This window comes from Bos grunniens, chromosome 11 (genome assembly GCF_055505025.1).
Source record: "Bos grunniens cultivar Pamir isolate PY7600 chromosome 11, Bosgru_T2T1.0, whole genome shotgun sequence".
Lineage (NCBI taxonomy): Eukaryota > Metazoa > Chordata > Mammalia > Artiodactyla > Bovidae > Bos > Bos grunniens.
Window position 1 is genome coordinate 47,261,741 of NC_141175.1, and position 13,197 is coordinate 47,274,937.

General features: G+C 38.1%; 1 protein-coding gene across 16 annotated transcripts in view; it reads right to left on the minus strand.

The window, feature by feature from the left end:
- Positions 1-13,197, minus strand: part of COMMD1 (copper metabolism domain containing 1) — a 174,722-nt gene that overhangs the window by 90,909 nt on the left and 70,616 nt on the right. For 8 of the 16 annotated variants that reach the window (XR_015136744.1, XR_015136748.1, XM_086326424.1 and 5 more), the window contains one exon: positions 12,223-12,504. Coding sequence is in view for 7 of the 16 variants with exons in the window: in XM_086326424.1 (XP_086182550.1) it covers positions 12,223-12,504 (282 nt within the window). In the remaining 9 variants the exon portion in view is untranslated. Of the gene's footprint in view, positions 1-7,116; positions 8,356-11,357; positions 11,529-12,222; positions 12,505-13,197 lie in introns of those variants that run through there. The other 8 variants (XR_015136741.1, XR_015136746.1, XR_015136743.1 and 5 more) reach the window with 4 other exon arrangements.

The following is a 13,197-nucleotide window of genomic DNA, read 5'->3' on the forward strand; positions in this document are numbered from 1 at the left end:
CTTCCTCTCAAATACCCAATCTGTCCACAAGAATAGAACCAGAGAGCCTGAATGGCAACAATCTGAAAGAAGTCCACGAGCTGCCTGTTGGCAGGCTATTAGAAGCTGAGGACTTCACCACTGCTAAAGCCCTGTTCTCAAACACGGTCAACAAGTTTGCAAAGACAAACACTGATCACTCTTTCTCTCTTTAAATCTTTACACTGAAACATAATATACAGAAAGAAAAGGGCACATCATAAGAAATAATGATATTTTTTAAAGCTCATTAGGAAGAATTTAAGTTCAAAAATCTCAAATGCATCTCTTCATAAATTGGGGCTTTTTAAAAAATAAAATTACTTCAGCACAAAAGCATTTTCTTAATTGCCAAATGTTAAATAATTTCTTTTGATTTATTTTTTTCCCAAGTGGAAGGGCTAGTGATAACAACTAACAAAAAACTCAAATTGTACATTAGATGGGCAACTTAGTAGTAGGGGCTTCCCTTGTAGCTCAGCTGGCAAAGAATCTGCCTACAATGCAGGAGACCTGGGTTCAATTCCTGGGTCTGGAAGATGCCCTGGAAAAGGAAATGGCAACCCACTCCAGTATTCTTGCCTGGAGAATCCCACGGACAGGGGAGCCTGGTAGGCTATAGTCCATGGGGACACAAGAGTCGGACATGACTTAGCGACTAAACCACCCCACCAAACTTAGGTGTAAGACTGTTAAACAAAGACTAAGGTTACCAATTTATACTAACATATTCATACAAAAAACAAGTTATTCCCAATTCCTCACTTTCTTTCATTTCCTCCATCGCTTCCAACACATCCCAAAGCAACTTATCTACATTAAAACATTTCTTCTATCTGCTCACTTCTCTCCACCTTGGTTGCTAAAATTATCTCCATCTTCCTGGCTAACGTTCTTACCTGGCCCACCACTATAGCACCTGCTAAGTGTTCTCCTGACTATGCTTTCCCTTTTGGCACTGTAATGATTTTTATTAGTTATCCCTGGGCTTGCCAAGTTTTGAAACATGTTACAACAAAATTTGAAAAGGAAGGAGATCGTCCTAATTATGGGAAAGAGGTAGAAATGTGGGATGAAGACTGTCAGAAGTCCAGGTAAACCCACGAAAACCCATTTTGAAACAAAGTACTAATTTTGGCTCTGTTCATTCTAGATACCTAACCTTGCTAATAAAATGAAAGAGGAAGTTTTCAGAATTTTTGTTTTTACCTTGAAATCCCATTTTACCTACTAATATCACACAGATATTTGGAAGCAAAAGAGAATAGCTTTTAATGTGCAAAAAAACAGTTCCAACCTTGGTGATTTTTTCCCCTAACCTCTCAGAACCATGGCTTCACTCTTGACTATAATAAGCCATCCTTCTCACATGAATTCAGGAACTCTGTGAGGACATAAACCACATTACATCAGTCCCTTGTTTTGAAGCCCTCCAGTGGTTTCCTACTATACTTTGAATAAAAATTCAAATTTCCTACCAAGGCCAACTTCCTGCCTTTGCTGTTCCTTCGGCACGTATTTGGTGCTCTCCAATCACCCTGCCTTCTTAGAGAAGCCTTCCCTCTCTCAAACAAAAGCAAAAGTCCTTTACTTTGAGGTGGGGTCTGGGGGTCCATAATTTTTTAAAGCTCCTTAAGTGAGTCTGATTCACAGCGATGCTGAAAATTACTGTAGTAAATGATAAATGAGTCTTGCTTTTGCTTGAGACAATTTTTCTGCCAATTTACTTCCCGGTACTTGTTACTACCTATGGTTTGAGAAACTGGAAAATCAACATGTAGGAAAAGTTTTTTTTTTCCCTAAAAAAAAGGAAAGAAAAAAAAAAGTGGTGGGAGGGAGGGAGGTGGAGAGAGAGAAAGGAAGGAAAAAAGTAAGAAGGAAAGAAAGGGCAACCTGTACTAAACTAGTGCCAAAGGTCACACCTATATGCTAAACAAAAGGGTTATGCTCATAAACTCTAGAGAAGTCATACTATCTGTACCACCTTTTTCATTTTTCTTAGTTCACGACACTCTGAATCAGAGACGAAGTCAGCGAAATCAAATGCAAATGTTACCTCCTTAGAACTACCTTTCTCAACTTCTTGGATAAAGACAGCCATTTCCTTTTCTGAGCTTTGATAAGGCTCTTCAGTCTCTGATACACTTTCTTACACTACTTACTACTATTTTTTGTTTTCCGTCAGCTCCTTAAGATAAGAGTTGTCCACATTGTTCACAGATATATCCTCAGCACCTACATAGTGCCTGATAGTAGATGCTTAGTAAAATAGTGAGTTATATGATTCGTTTATTCATTCAACAACTATTTCCGGAACATTACGTGCCAAGTAGCATCCTAGACTTTGAGAATATAGCAATGAACAAAACAGCAATAATCTTCATCCCTTTGCATGCTAATATGGAGCACAGACAAGTATAGTAGGTACAATAAAATATACAGCATGGTAGATAGCAGTAAGTGCCAAGAAGAAAAAATAAAGCAGAAAAGACTAATTGATGATGATCAAATGTAGATCAGTGGTTGTCTAGGAACTGTGCTGGAGAGAGAGAGATGGATTGTACAGGGGAAGAAGGAAACTTTTAAGGGATGAATAACCTGCTCTGTCACTTGACTGCCATAGTGGTTTCACAAGTATACACATACACCAGCCAAAATTAATCAAATGGGATACTTCCAATAGATACACTGTACTGTATGGAAATTATAGCTCAATAAAGTTTTCAAAAAATAAAACAGAAAGTAAAGACTAAACTTTAGAGAGGTGGTCAGGGAAAGTGCTATTGAGAAGGTAAATTTTTTTAAATGACCTTAGAAAAATAAGTAAATGAAATAAGATTAAAAAGACCTCAGGAAAGTGAAAAGACTAACTCTAGGATACTTGAATGAAGACCAATCAAGACAGAGAGATCAGCAAATGTGTAGACTCTAAAGAGGGAGCATGCTTAGCATGAGCCATGAATCAGCAAGGAGGCCACTGGGTCTTGCTATAGCAGACGGAGCAGGGGAGAGAGTGATTAATCTGATTGTGATATGAAGGCCCTACAGAGAGATGAACACATTAACTGAGTTGGGCTTTAACAGAGTTACTGTTGACACACTGCTGTGTGTAGAGAATTGCCAAAGGCAGATGCAGAGAGTTCAGTTAGGAGGATGTTCCTACAATCTAGGAGAGAAGTTATGGTGATCTGAACAGAGTAGAGGGGAACAGAGAAGAGTAATCAAATTAAACCCAGCAAGATCTGATGATGGACTAGATGTGGGCATGAGAAGAGGATAGGAAGTAGAGGAATGGAGGTAACACTGACTGAGATGATAAAAAATGAAGGAGGAACAAATAAGGGAGGCAACAGAGGAACTTAGTCTGAGGCATATTCAATTTTTTGATAGCCTTTCCACATTTAGAGTTCTCAAGTACGTCATAAGTATATACATGGAATTTAAGGGAGAAATTCAGTTTGGAAATACAAATTTGGGAGTTGTTAGGGTATCAGTTCAGTTCAGTTCAGTTGCTCAGTCGTGTCCGACTCTTTGCAACCCCATGAATCGCAGCACGTCAGACGTCCCTGTCCATCACCAACTCCCAGAGTTCACTCAAACTCACGTCCATCGAGTCAGTGATGCCATCCAGCCATCCCATCCTCTGTCATCCCCTTCTCCTCCTATCCCCAATCCCTCCCAGCATCAGAGTCTTTTCCAATGAGTCAGCTCTTCGCATGAGGTGGCCAAAGTACTGGAGTTTCAGCTTTAGCATCATTCCTTCCAAAGAATACCCAGGACTGATCTCCTTTAGAATAGACAGTATTTAAATCCATTAAACAAATAAGACCACCTAGGAAGTGTGTGGAGGTGTATGGAGAAGTATGTGGAGAAGTACCCACTCCAGTACTCTTGCCTGGCAAATCCCATGGATGGAGGAGCCTGGAAGGCTGCAGTCCATGGGGTTGCTAAGAGTCAGACACAATTGAGCGACTTCACTTTCACTTTTCATTTTCATGCATTGGAGAAGGAAATGGCAAACCACTCCAGTGTTCTTGCCTGGAAAATCCCAGGGACGAGGGAGCCTAGTGGGCTGCCATCTCTGGGGTCGCACAGAGTCGGACAGGACTGAAGTGACTTAGCAGCAGCAGCAGCAGCAGCAGGAAGTGTGTTGCAGATAGGGAAGAAAACAAGACCAAAACTTAAGCTCAGGGACACTTCAACATTGAGAAGCTGGGGAAATAAGAAAGAGTCAGCAAGAAAAATATGAAAAGGGGGGGAAAAAAAAAACACACTAGAAATTAGAAGGAAAATTAGGCAACTATGGTGTCTTAGAAGACAAGTGTTTCAAAGAATAGAGAATTCAAGTATGTCAAATGTTGTTCATAAGACTTAAGACTAAAATAAATGCAAAAATATTATATAAATTTTTGAACAAAGGCTTAAGAAAATCAACTGTATTAACAGTAGACCAGTCTAATCTTTAACACATTAAAATATTAAATGCCACTTATTACTACATAATTCTTACATTAAAATACCCCAAAATGCCAACTTTTTAACTGGTAAATTATCGACTACTGAAAAGTGCTGATTTTAATTGTTTCAAAACTAGATGATCACTTAAATTTTTTCCCCCACTGGCTATTACATATTCTCTATTCATTCTAATTAGAAATGCTAACAAAAGTTTTCTAGCATCTTTTTTCTTTTGTAAAACATTTCCTTCTGTACAAGGTATTTTTGCAAATAGCTAATTCAGAGTTAGCCAGAATTTAAATATTAAGTTTTCAGTCTCCGTGTTTGTTTAACAAAAATGAACACAATAAAAATCACAACGGCTTTCAACGAGGACCAAATTTTTTACTCTATTTATTTTATTTATTTATTTTCTGTGTTGTTATAGACCTTGGGCACTGTCCTTCTATATCTTGGAACTGTAAGTTTAGGACTACAACTTTAGAAAACAAACTAATATGAAATATATGTTAGAGCTACAAAAAGGGTTGACCTATTTAGAACTAAAGTTTAAATAAACCCAATATTTGAAACTTTATATAAAATATAAAATGGAAAATTCCTTTATTAAAAAAAAAAGTATTCTAAATTGATTTAAAGCATCCTCAAGCTGTTAAATTTCATCAATCCATAATGACAAAGAGTGGTTTGTTAGATTAGTTTGACTAATTTCTCTGGAGGCTTTCCTTTATTACATTGTTAAAAGTGAAAATCCAACTTTAAAAACAAGAATTATCAGAAATAGGCCAAGTATTACAACTTGTATAACTAAATAAGATTATCCAAGCTATTGCAACGTGATCTCAAAATGGTGACTAAGTGCTAATTCTCTATATCCCATCCTTACAAATTTCCCCACATACTGATACATATACAGATAAGTGTATATATATGTATGTAAAAGAGAAAGGCATGAGAAAGAGAGAATGTGTTTTAAACTTTGCTTCTTCTCCTATGACACAAAGCAGGGAGTTGTGGTGGCTGTGCTCAGGCTTAAAAGGCTACAATAGTAAGTAAGAGCGCTCGGCATAAAACTGATAATTACTCAGGTTTTAGCAGGTTCTTGCTCCTTACCAGACAGAATTATACAAGGAGATCAGTGTACATTGTTTTAGAAGGAATTGTGCAAATTAAAAATAAGTGACTACTTTCTTTGAGATTACATATTTACCTATGTTTCAGACAAAATACTGGCCTTTTAATCCAGAGCCAAATCTGTCTTAATCTAAGAAATGAGAGCATGTTTATCATTGTTTGGGCTTCCTGATGGCTCAGATGGTAAAGAATCTGTGCGCAACACAGGAGACCCAAGTTTGATTCCTGAGTTGGGAAGATCTCTTGGACAAGGGAATGGCTACCCAATCCAGTATTCTTGTCTGGAGAATTCCATGGACAGAGGAGCCTGGGGGCTACAGTCCCTGGGGTCTTACATGACTGAGCAACTTTCATTGATACTCACTCACCATTGTATATAATCTCTTGATATCGCATATCTTATCTAACTTATCTAACTGTTTGAAAACGACAGGACTGCATATCTGATGAGATGGGGAGAAAAAAAAAAACAGATTAGTAAAGGTAGACTCTACTTCTTCCTTATGTAGGCTAAAAACATAGCCCAAAACTAGAGTGCTTGATACACTAAAACTTTGTCTAGAAAAGGCAACATTAGCCATTTTTTAAAAATGACAATAAAGAAACAGAGCTTTATACTTCAGGATCTCTACAGGCGGGGAATCTCTAAATACTTAAGAAAAAACAATTTAGCAGAAGAAAGAAGAAATAATTCACTACGAGATGGTTTAGCATGGAAGTTGTGGCAAAATGTTTCCTCACAAAATGTCTTACTGGTCTTGAAAAACAAGAAGTTACAAAAGAAAAACTAGCATGTCTTTATAAAAAGCCAAAATTGAGGCTCAAAAGAGAGAAGTAACTATATATGAGACTCTACTAAGCATATAAACGATCCCCCCCCCACCCAAAGAATGTTACTGTTTAAAAAAAGAAAAACATTCTACGAGAAATTCTGTTTCAGTTCCAGGAAAGACAAACACAACAGTGGTTCTGACTAAGTAAGCAAAACAATGAAACTTTTCTAATATACACACCAGTCCTCAAGGCTTAGGTCTCTCTATGATTTATGATAAAACAAGAAGGATATCAATTATACAAGTAAAGCACTGATGTTCTTCCCTTTGGACATGAAATGTTCACCTCAAACTTTTCTGTGTACTTTCACGACTCAATTCATGTTTTATTCCTACAAAAATTTTATTTCTGTTGAAGAAAAGCATTTACTATAAGAAAGGTAATTAGGTTACTAGTGCATAGTCATTTTCTCTAGCTTTGCATACTTACATAAATATTTACTTCCTTAGTAACTTCTCTATTACTTTGGCTTCCTCATACTTCAAAGGTATTATATATTGCAGTTAATAAGAGAGAAAAAAAAAAAAAAGAGGTAATACATGCACTTGGCTGCCAACTGTCAAATGTACTTTTTGGACCAAAGAAAGAAGTAATGCAAACTGGGTAGGAGAGAGAAACTTAAGCAGGGAGGTGGGGGGAAACCCAAAAACCTACCACCATGACATCTAGTACCTGAATAAATAGTCCTCAGTCAGTTCAGCCGCTCAGTCATGTCTAGCTCTTTGCAACTGGAGCGCACCAGGATTCCTTTGTCCATCACCAACTCCCAGAGCTTGCTCAAACTCATGTCCATCGAGTCAGTGATGCCATCCAACTATTTCATCCTCTGTCATCCCCTTCTTCTCCTGCCTTCAGTCTTTCCCAACATCAGGGTCTTTTCCGATGAGTCAGTTCTTCGCATCAGGTGGCCAAAGTATTGGAGCTTCAGCTTCAGCATCAGTCCTTCCAATGAATATTCAGGACTGATTTCCTTTAGGATGGACTGGTTGGATCTCCTTGCAGTCCAAGGGACTCTCAAGAGTCTTCTCCAACACCACAGTTTGGAAGAATCAGTTTTTTTGGCGCTCAGCTGTCTCTATGGTCCAACTCTCACATCCATACGTGACTACTAGAAAAACCATAGCTTTGACTAGACAGACTTTTGTTGGCAAATAACATCTCTGCTTTTTAATATGCTATCCAGGTCTGTCATAGCTTTTCTTCCAAGAAGCAAGCATCTTTTAATTTCATGGCTGCAGTCACCATCGGCAGTGATCTTGGAGCCCCCAAAAATAAAGTCTGTCACTGTTTCCATTGTTTCCCCATCTATTTGCCATGAAGTGATGGGACTGGATGCCATGATCTTTGTTTTTCGAATGTTGAGTTTTAAGCCAGCTTTTTTCAGTCTCCTCTTTCACTTTCATCAAGAGGCTCTTCAGCTCCTCTTCACTTTCTGCCGTAAGGGTGGTGTCATCTGCATATCTGAGGTTATTGATATTTCTCCTGGCAATCTTGATTCCAGGTTGTGCTCCATCCAGCCCAGCATTTAGCATGATGTACTCTGTATAGAAGTTAAATAAGCACAGTGACAATATACAGCCTTGATGTACTCCTTTCCCAATTTGGAACCAGTTTGTTGTTCCATGTCCAGTTCTAACTGTTGCTTCTTGACCTACAGATTTCTCAGGAGCCAGGTCAAGTGGTCTGGTATTCCCATCTCTTGAAGAATTTTCCACAGTTTGTTGTGATCCACACTGTCAAAGGCTTTAGTGTAGTCATCAATAAAGCAGTAGTAGATGTTTTTCTGGAACTCTCTTGCTTTTTCTATGATCCAGTGGATGTTTGACCTCTGGTTCCTCTGCCTTTTCTAAATAGTCCTCAAGCACTTCACAAATTATGGCAAGTAGAACTAACAGGCCAACATCATTCTCACTGTAAAAATTTAATGCCAAGCTCTATTAACATTTTAAATCAGAGTATTTTGCTACCTTTAACACAGTAGTTCTCAATCCTGGATGAATACTGAAATCACCAGTTTTAGTTGGCTTTTTTGTTTGTTTGTTTGTATTTTGGCCACACAACAGGGCATGCAGGATTTTAGTTTCCCGACCAAGGATCAAACCTGTAACCCCTGCAGTGGAGTCTTAACCACTGGATGGCCTGGAAAGTCCCCACCCTTTTTTTGAAATCACCAATTTTAAAGAATTCTGATGCCCAGGTCCCATTCCCACAGATTCTTCTCTTTTTTTTTTTTATTTTTTAAAAAATGTATCATATTTTTGGCTGTGCTGAGTCTCTGTTGCTGTGCGGACTTTTCTCTAGTTGAGACTAGAGAGGCTACTCTCTAGTTGCAATATTCAGGCTTCTCAATGTAGTGGCTTCTCTTGTGGAGCACAGGTTTAGGCATGCAGGCTTCAGCCACTGTGGCATGTGGGCTTGGCAGTTGAGGCCCCTGGGCTCTAGAGCACAGGCTCAGTAATTGTGGCCCATGGGCTTAGGTGCTCCATGGCATGTGCAATATTCCTAGATCAGGGATCAAGCCTGTGTCTTCTGCATTGGCAGGCAGATTCTTTATAACTGAGCCACCGGGGAAGCCTTCCATAAATTCTTATTTAATTAGTGTGAAGTGTGTCCAGAGCATGAAAACTGTTAAAGATCCAAAACTCATTCTTATATGCAGCACTGACCAAGAACCACTGATTTAAAATGACACAAAATGAACAAACAAGGTGATTTAGTTGACTGAGATATATGAACAGACACACACACCAGAGTTCAGAAAAGTTGATCATTCTTCTTAGAAGCAACCTCTTAATACCCTAGCATCATTAATTCTCTAACAAACTCATCCAATGACAGTACTGTGAAAATAACTTAGCCTTTGTTGCCTATGTATGTTCTAAAAATTGACTTAGTAGAGTATGTTATAAATAATATTCACCTAGAAGCTGACAGAAGTACTAACCAAGGATCCAGGTCTCACAAAAACATTTCCGGTAGGATCTGCGTTGTATATTTTACCACCATTCTAGTTGTCTAGTTTCTATTACAGTTTACTTTTTTCTTTACACCTTTTCTTGATTTAAGAATATATTTGCAGTCAAAGAATTTCTGTGGGTTTAAGTACATTTCCAATCATTTGCATAATGATCATTTTCTTTACAACTTTGAAGTATAAATAATGTACAATAAACTGCATATCTAAAGTATGCAATTTCATAAGTTTGATATACATATATGTCCATAAACCTGTTGTCACAATGAACATAAACATTTCTACCACACTTAAAAATTTTCATGCATTTTCTGGGATTTTATATGAGTAGAATCATACATTATGCTAAAAAAACTTTTCCTCTGGCTTATTTCACTCAGCAAATGATTTTGAGATTCAACTGTTTTGTTATATATATCAAAAGTTCTTTCCCTCTTATTGCTCAGTGATATTCCTATCAATGCTCTTGATTACCACATTGTATACCTAACATATTTTCTTGGCACAGACTATTGTGAGAAGCTAAAAAAGCTCCTCGATGTAGGCATCAATGATTTTTGGAAAAACTAGGTCTGGTGATCCCCATTTTAATTCTCCCTTTACCACTTAGCAGCTGTGTCTGAAGCAAGTCACTTATCTGCCTCGTATACCTTCTCTAGAAAATGGGCTTATATGTCACCTCACCTATGTAAGTTACCTTAGACAAGTGCTTAAAGACTCTCTGACTTGGACCTATTGATTCTACTGAAATAGGTAAACCTTCTAGAAAAACAGCAATGCTTGTTTGTTTACATACTGCCTGTGGCTGCTTCTGAGCTGCAGCAAGAAAGATGAGTACTTGTGACAGAAACTATATAGCTGTCAAGTCTAAAATATCTGTCCTCTTAAAAAAAGCTTACCAACTTATTCTAAATAATCATGAAATGTTCCTGAAGCTAGCTAAAAAACATCTGTAGTGATGTTTAGAATTACTGATTGACAAAAAAACATTTCACTATTTTTAAAAAAGTTTTTTTTTTACTTTAGCTAACAAAATGAAAGGAAAATCATATGAACTCAAAAATAGATTTTTAAAATCCCTGTGTCAGTACCCAGTAAGTTTAGATGGCATAAAAAATCAAAAGGCACATTATAAACCCTAGCTCAAAAAATACTAGGAAAATATCCAGTTAAAGGAATACTGTAATAGTTTTCTTCCCAGGTGGCACTTAGTGGTAAAGAACCCGCCTGCCAATCAGAAGAGGTTAAGAGATGCGGTTCGATCCCAGGGTTGCGAAGATCCCCTGGAGGAGGACATGGCTACCCACTCCAGTATTCTTGCCTGGAGAATCTCATGGACAGAGGAGCCTGGTGGACTACCAGGGTGGCAAACAATCGGACACAACTGAAGTGACTTATTAGCACAGCACATGGTTTTCTAGCAAAGTCAAAGCAGATACATATGTTTGCATCTTCTTGCCCAATAACAAATACTAGAAGACAAAATGAAATAATCACTACTGCCAGCATAAAAAACGAATAGCCTACACAAATGGCTGGTGAAACTGAAATATCCAAGAATACTTTCTGCACCTTCTTAAATGTCTGATTTTTGGTCTAGGAATTAATTGGAGTGGTTAAGAAAATGGACTTTAGGATCAGAGAAACCAAAGTCATAAAGGCTTGCAAAATAAAGGAATAAAAGGACCTCAAAATAAATTTTGCAAAAGTACAATTTTTAAAAAATTTATTTAAAAATAAAAAATTAAATTAAAAAAAATTTAATCTTTAAATTAAAATTTAAAAGTCATTAGAGAACTACAAATACTGAACAATCCTAAGAAACTCAAGAAGGGAATATGTGAGGAAATCTGCCAGCTAAAAAATGTTCTCCTTATTAGAAGAAAAGAAATACATTTCTATTATAGCATATAACAGAACCACTTATTTGATTATTTACCTGGGAATAAATCTAATTAGCCAATTCAGTGATCTGGATTTTCTCTTCTTAATTACAAGTTGCTGCTTTTTCCTCCGCAAAAGACATATACCAGGTCATTAAAAGTCTGATCTGGCAGTCACGTGACTGCCAGTTCAAACTGACTTCAAGAAAAGCCATGCCATAACGACACTGGAAAATGAAAGGAAAGCAGTGAGTGAGTGAGTGAGAGTCGCTCAGTCGTGTCTGACTCTTTGTGATCCCATGGACTAGAGCCCACCAAGCTCCTCTGTCCATGGAATTCTCCAGGCAAGAGTACTGGAGTGAGTTGCCATTTCCTTCTCCATCGCAAGGAAAGCAGTACTGTTTTATAAATAATCAGTATCAATTAAAAATTATTTGTAGGCTCAGGGACAGAAACAGTACATACTCAGGGTCTTTAGGACAATACTGTAATTAAAATACGTGGCCTCTTATACCTGAATGCCTATAAAGATGAGTTTTGTGAGTCAGTTTTGTTCTGTGCTGTTTAATCTTAATTTCTGGTCTTTATTTAGCATTTTTATCATTGCCTTGGAGATTCTGAATGCGGAGATCTAACCAGAAGGGAGCAGTGGACAACTTCTGTGCAGTCACCTCATTGGTCCATTTTGTTCCTCTGAGATAGCTATACCAGAGGCTGGTGGCTTTCAGACTCAATCCACAACTGAGAATATCCACATTTTCAGATGATTTCTATCTCTGAAAAAGGATTCTAAAAAGCAGAATCTTTTCCTATTATCATCTCTGCAAACAAAGACTGTAAAATAAATTGTTCTGAATGTATGGCTAACATGTAATAGAAAATATAGTTTACAAAGGGGAATTGATCAAAGTTTGAACTCACCTGTCCACTTTTCCCTATTTCCAGCTCCATGATGGCAACAGGAGTATGTATTTGAGCTGAGTGTCTTGACTGCGATTTGCCATCAACTCTCCAGCTCAAGCTCCGAAGCCCTCTGTCCCAGCAGCTCTGGTTCATAAGACTCTCTCGGATTTTTGTCTTATGGCTCTTCCAGAACTTGGAAATGACAGCAGCTTGCTCAGATGTGATCCCTCCTTGCTTTTTGGTTTGAGCAGTCAAAAATGCCTCCAGCTGGTTGAAATCCATGTCTGCAGATGCAATAGACTAAAGACAGAAAAAGGAATAAATTTGAATTTGGTAGATAACTAGAAAAAGATAGTTTCTTAACCACAGATCACACTTTTAAATGATTCTTAATCACTGAATAATCTTTCAAAAAGGGTCATCAAGGCCTTCCCTGGTGGTCCAGTGGTTGAGAGTCCACCTGCTAATGCAGGGGACACAGATTCAATCCCTGGTTTGGAAGGATCCCACATGCCATGGAGCAACTAAGCCTGCTGCAGCACAACAACTGAGCCAGCACTCCAGAGTCTGCGAGCCATAAATACTGGTACCATGCCCCACAGCTACTGAAGCCCACAGGCCCTAGAGCCCGTGCTCCACAACAAGAGAAGCCATCACGATGAGAAGTCCATGCACTCCAACTAGAGAGTAGTCCATGCTTGATGCAACTAGACAAAGCCCATGCACAGCAATGAAGACCCAGCACAGCCAAATAAATAAATCTTTTTTAAAAAGGTCATCAAAAGACAGTAATGAGAATAAGCTCTTCATAAGGACAAAAATATTCCCTTTGAAAATACTGAATATCAGAAAAGCTACTGTTAAAAATTTCACATTGGGAATTCCCTGGTGGTCCAGTAGACAGGACTCCATGCTCTCACTGCTGAGGACCCAGGTTCAATCCCTGGTTGGGGAACAAAGATCTCAGAAGCCATAAGGCATGGCCAAAAGAAA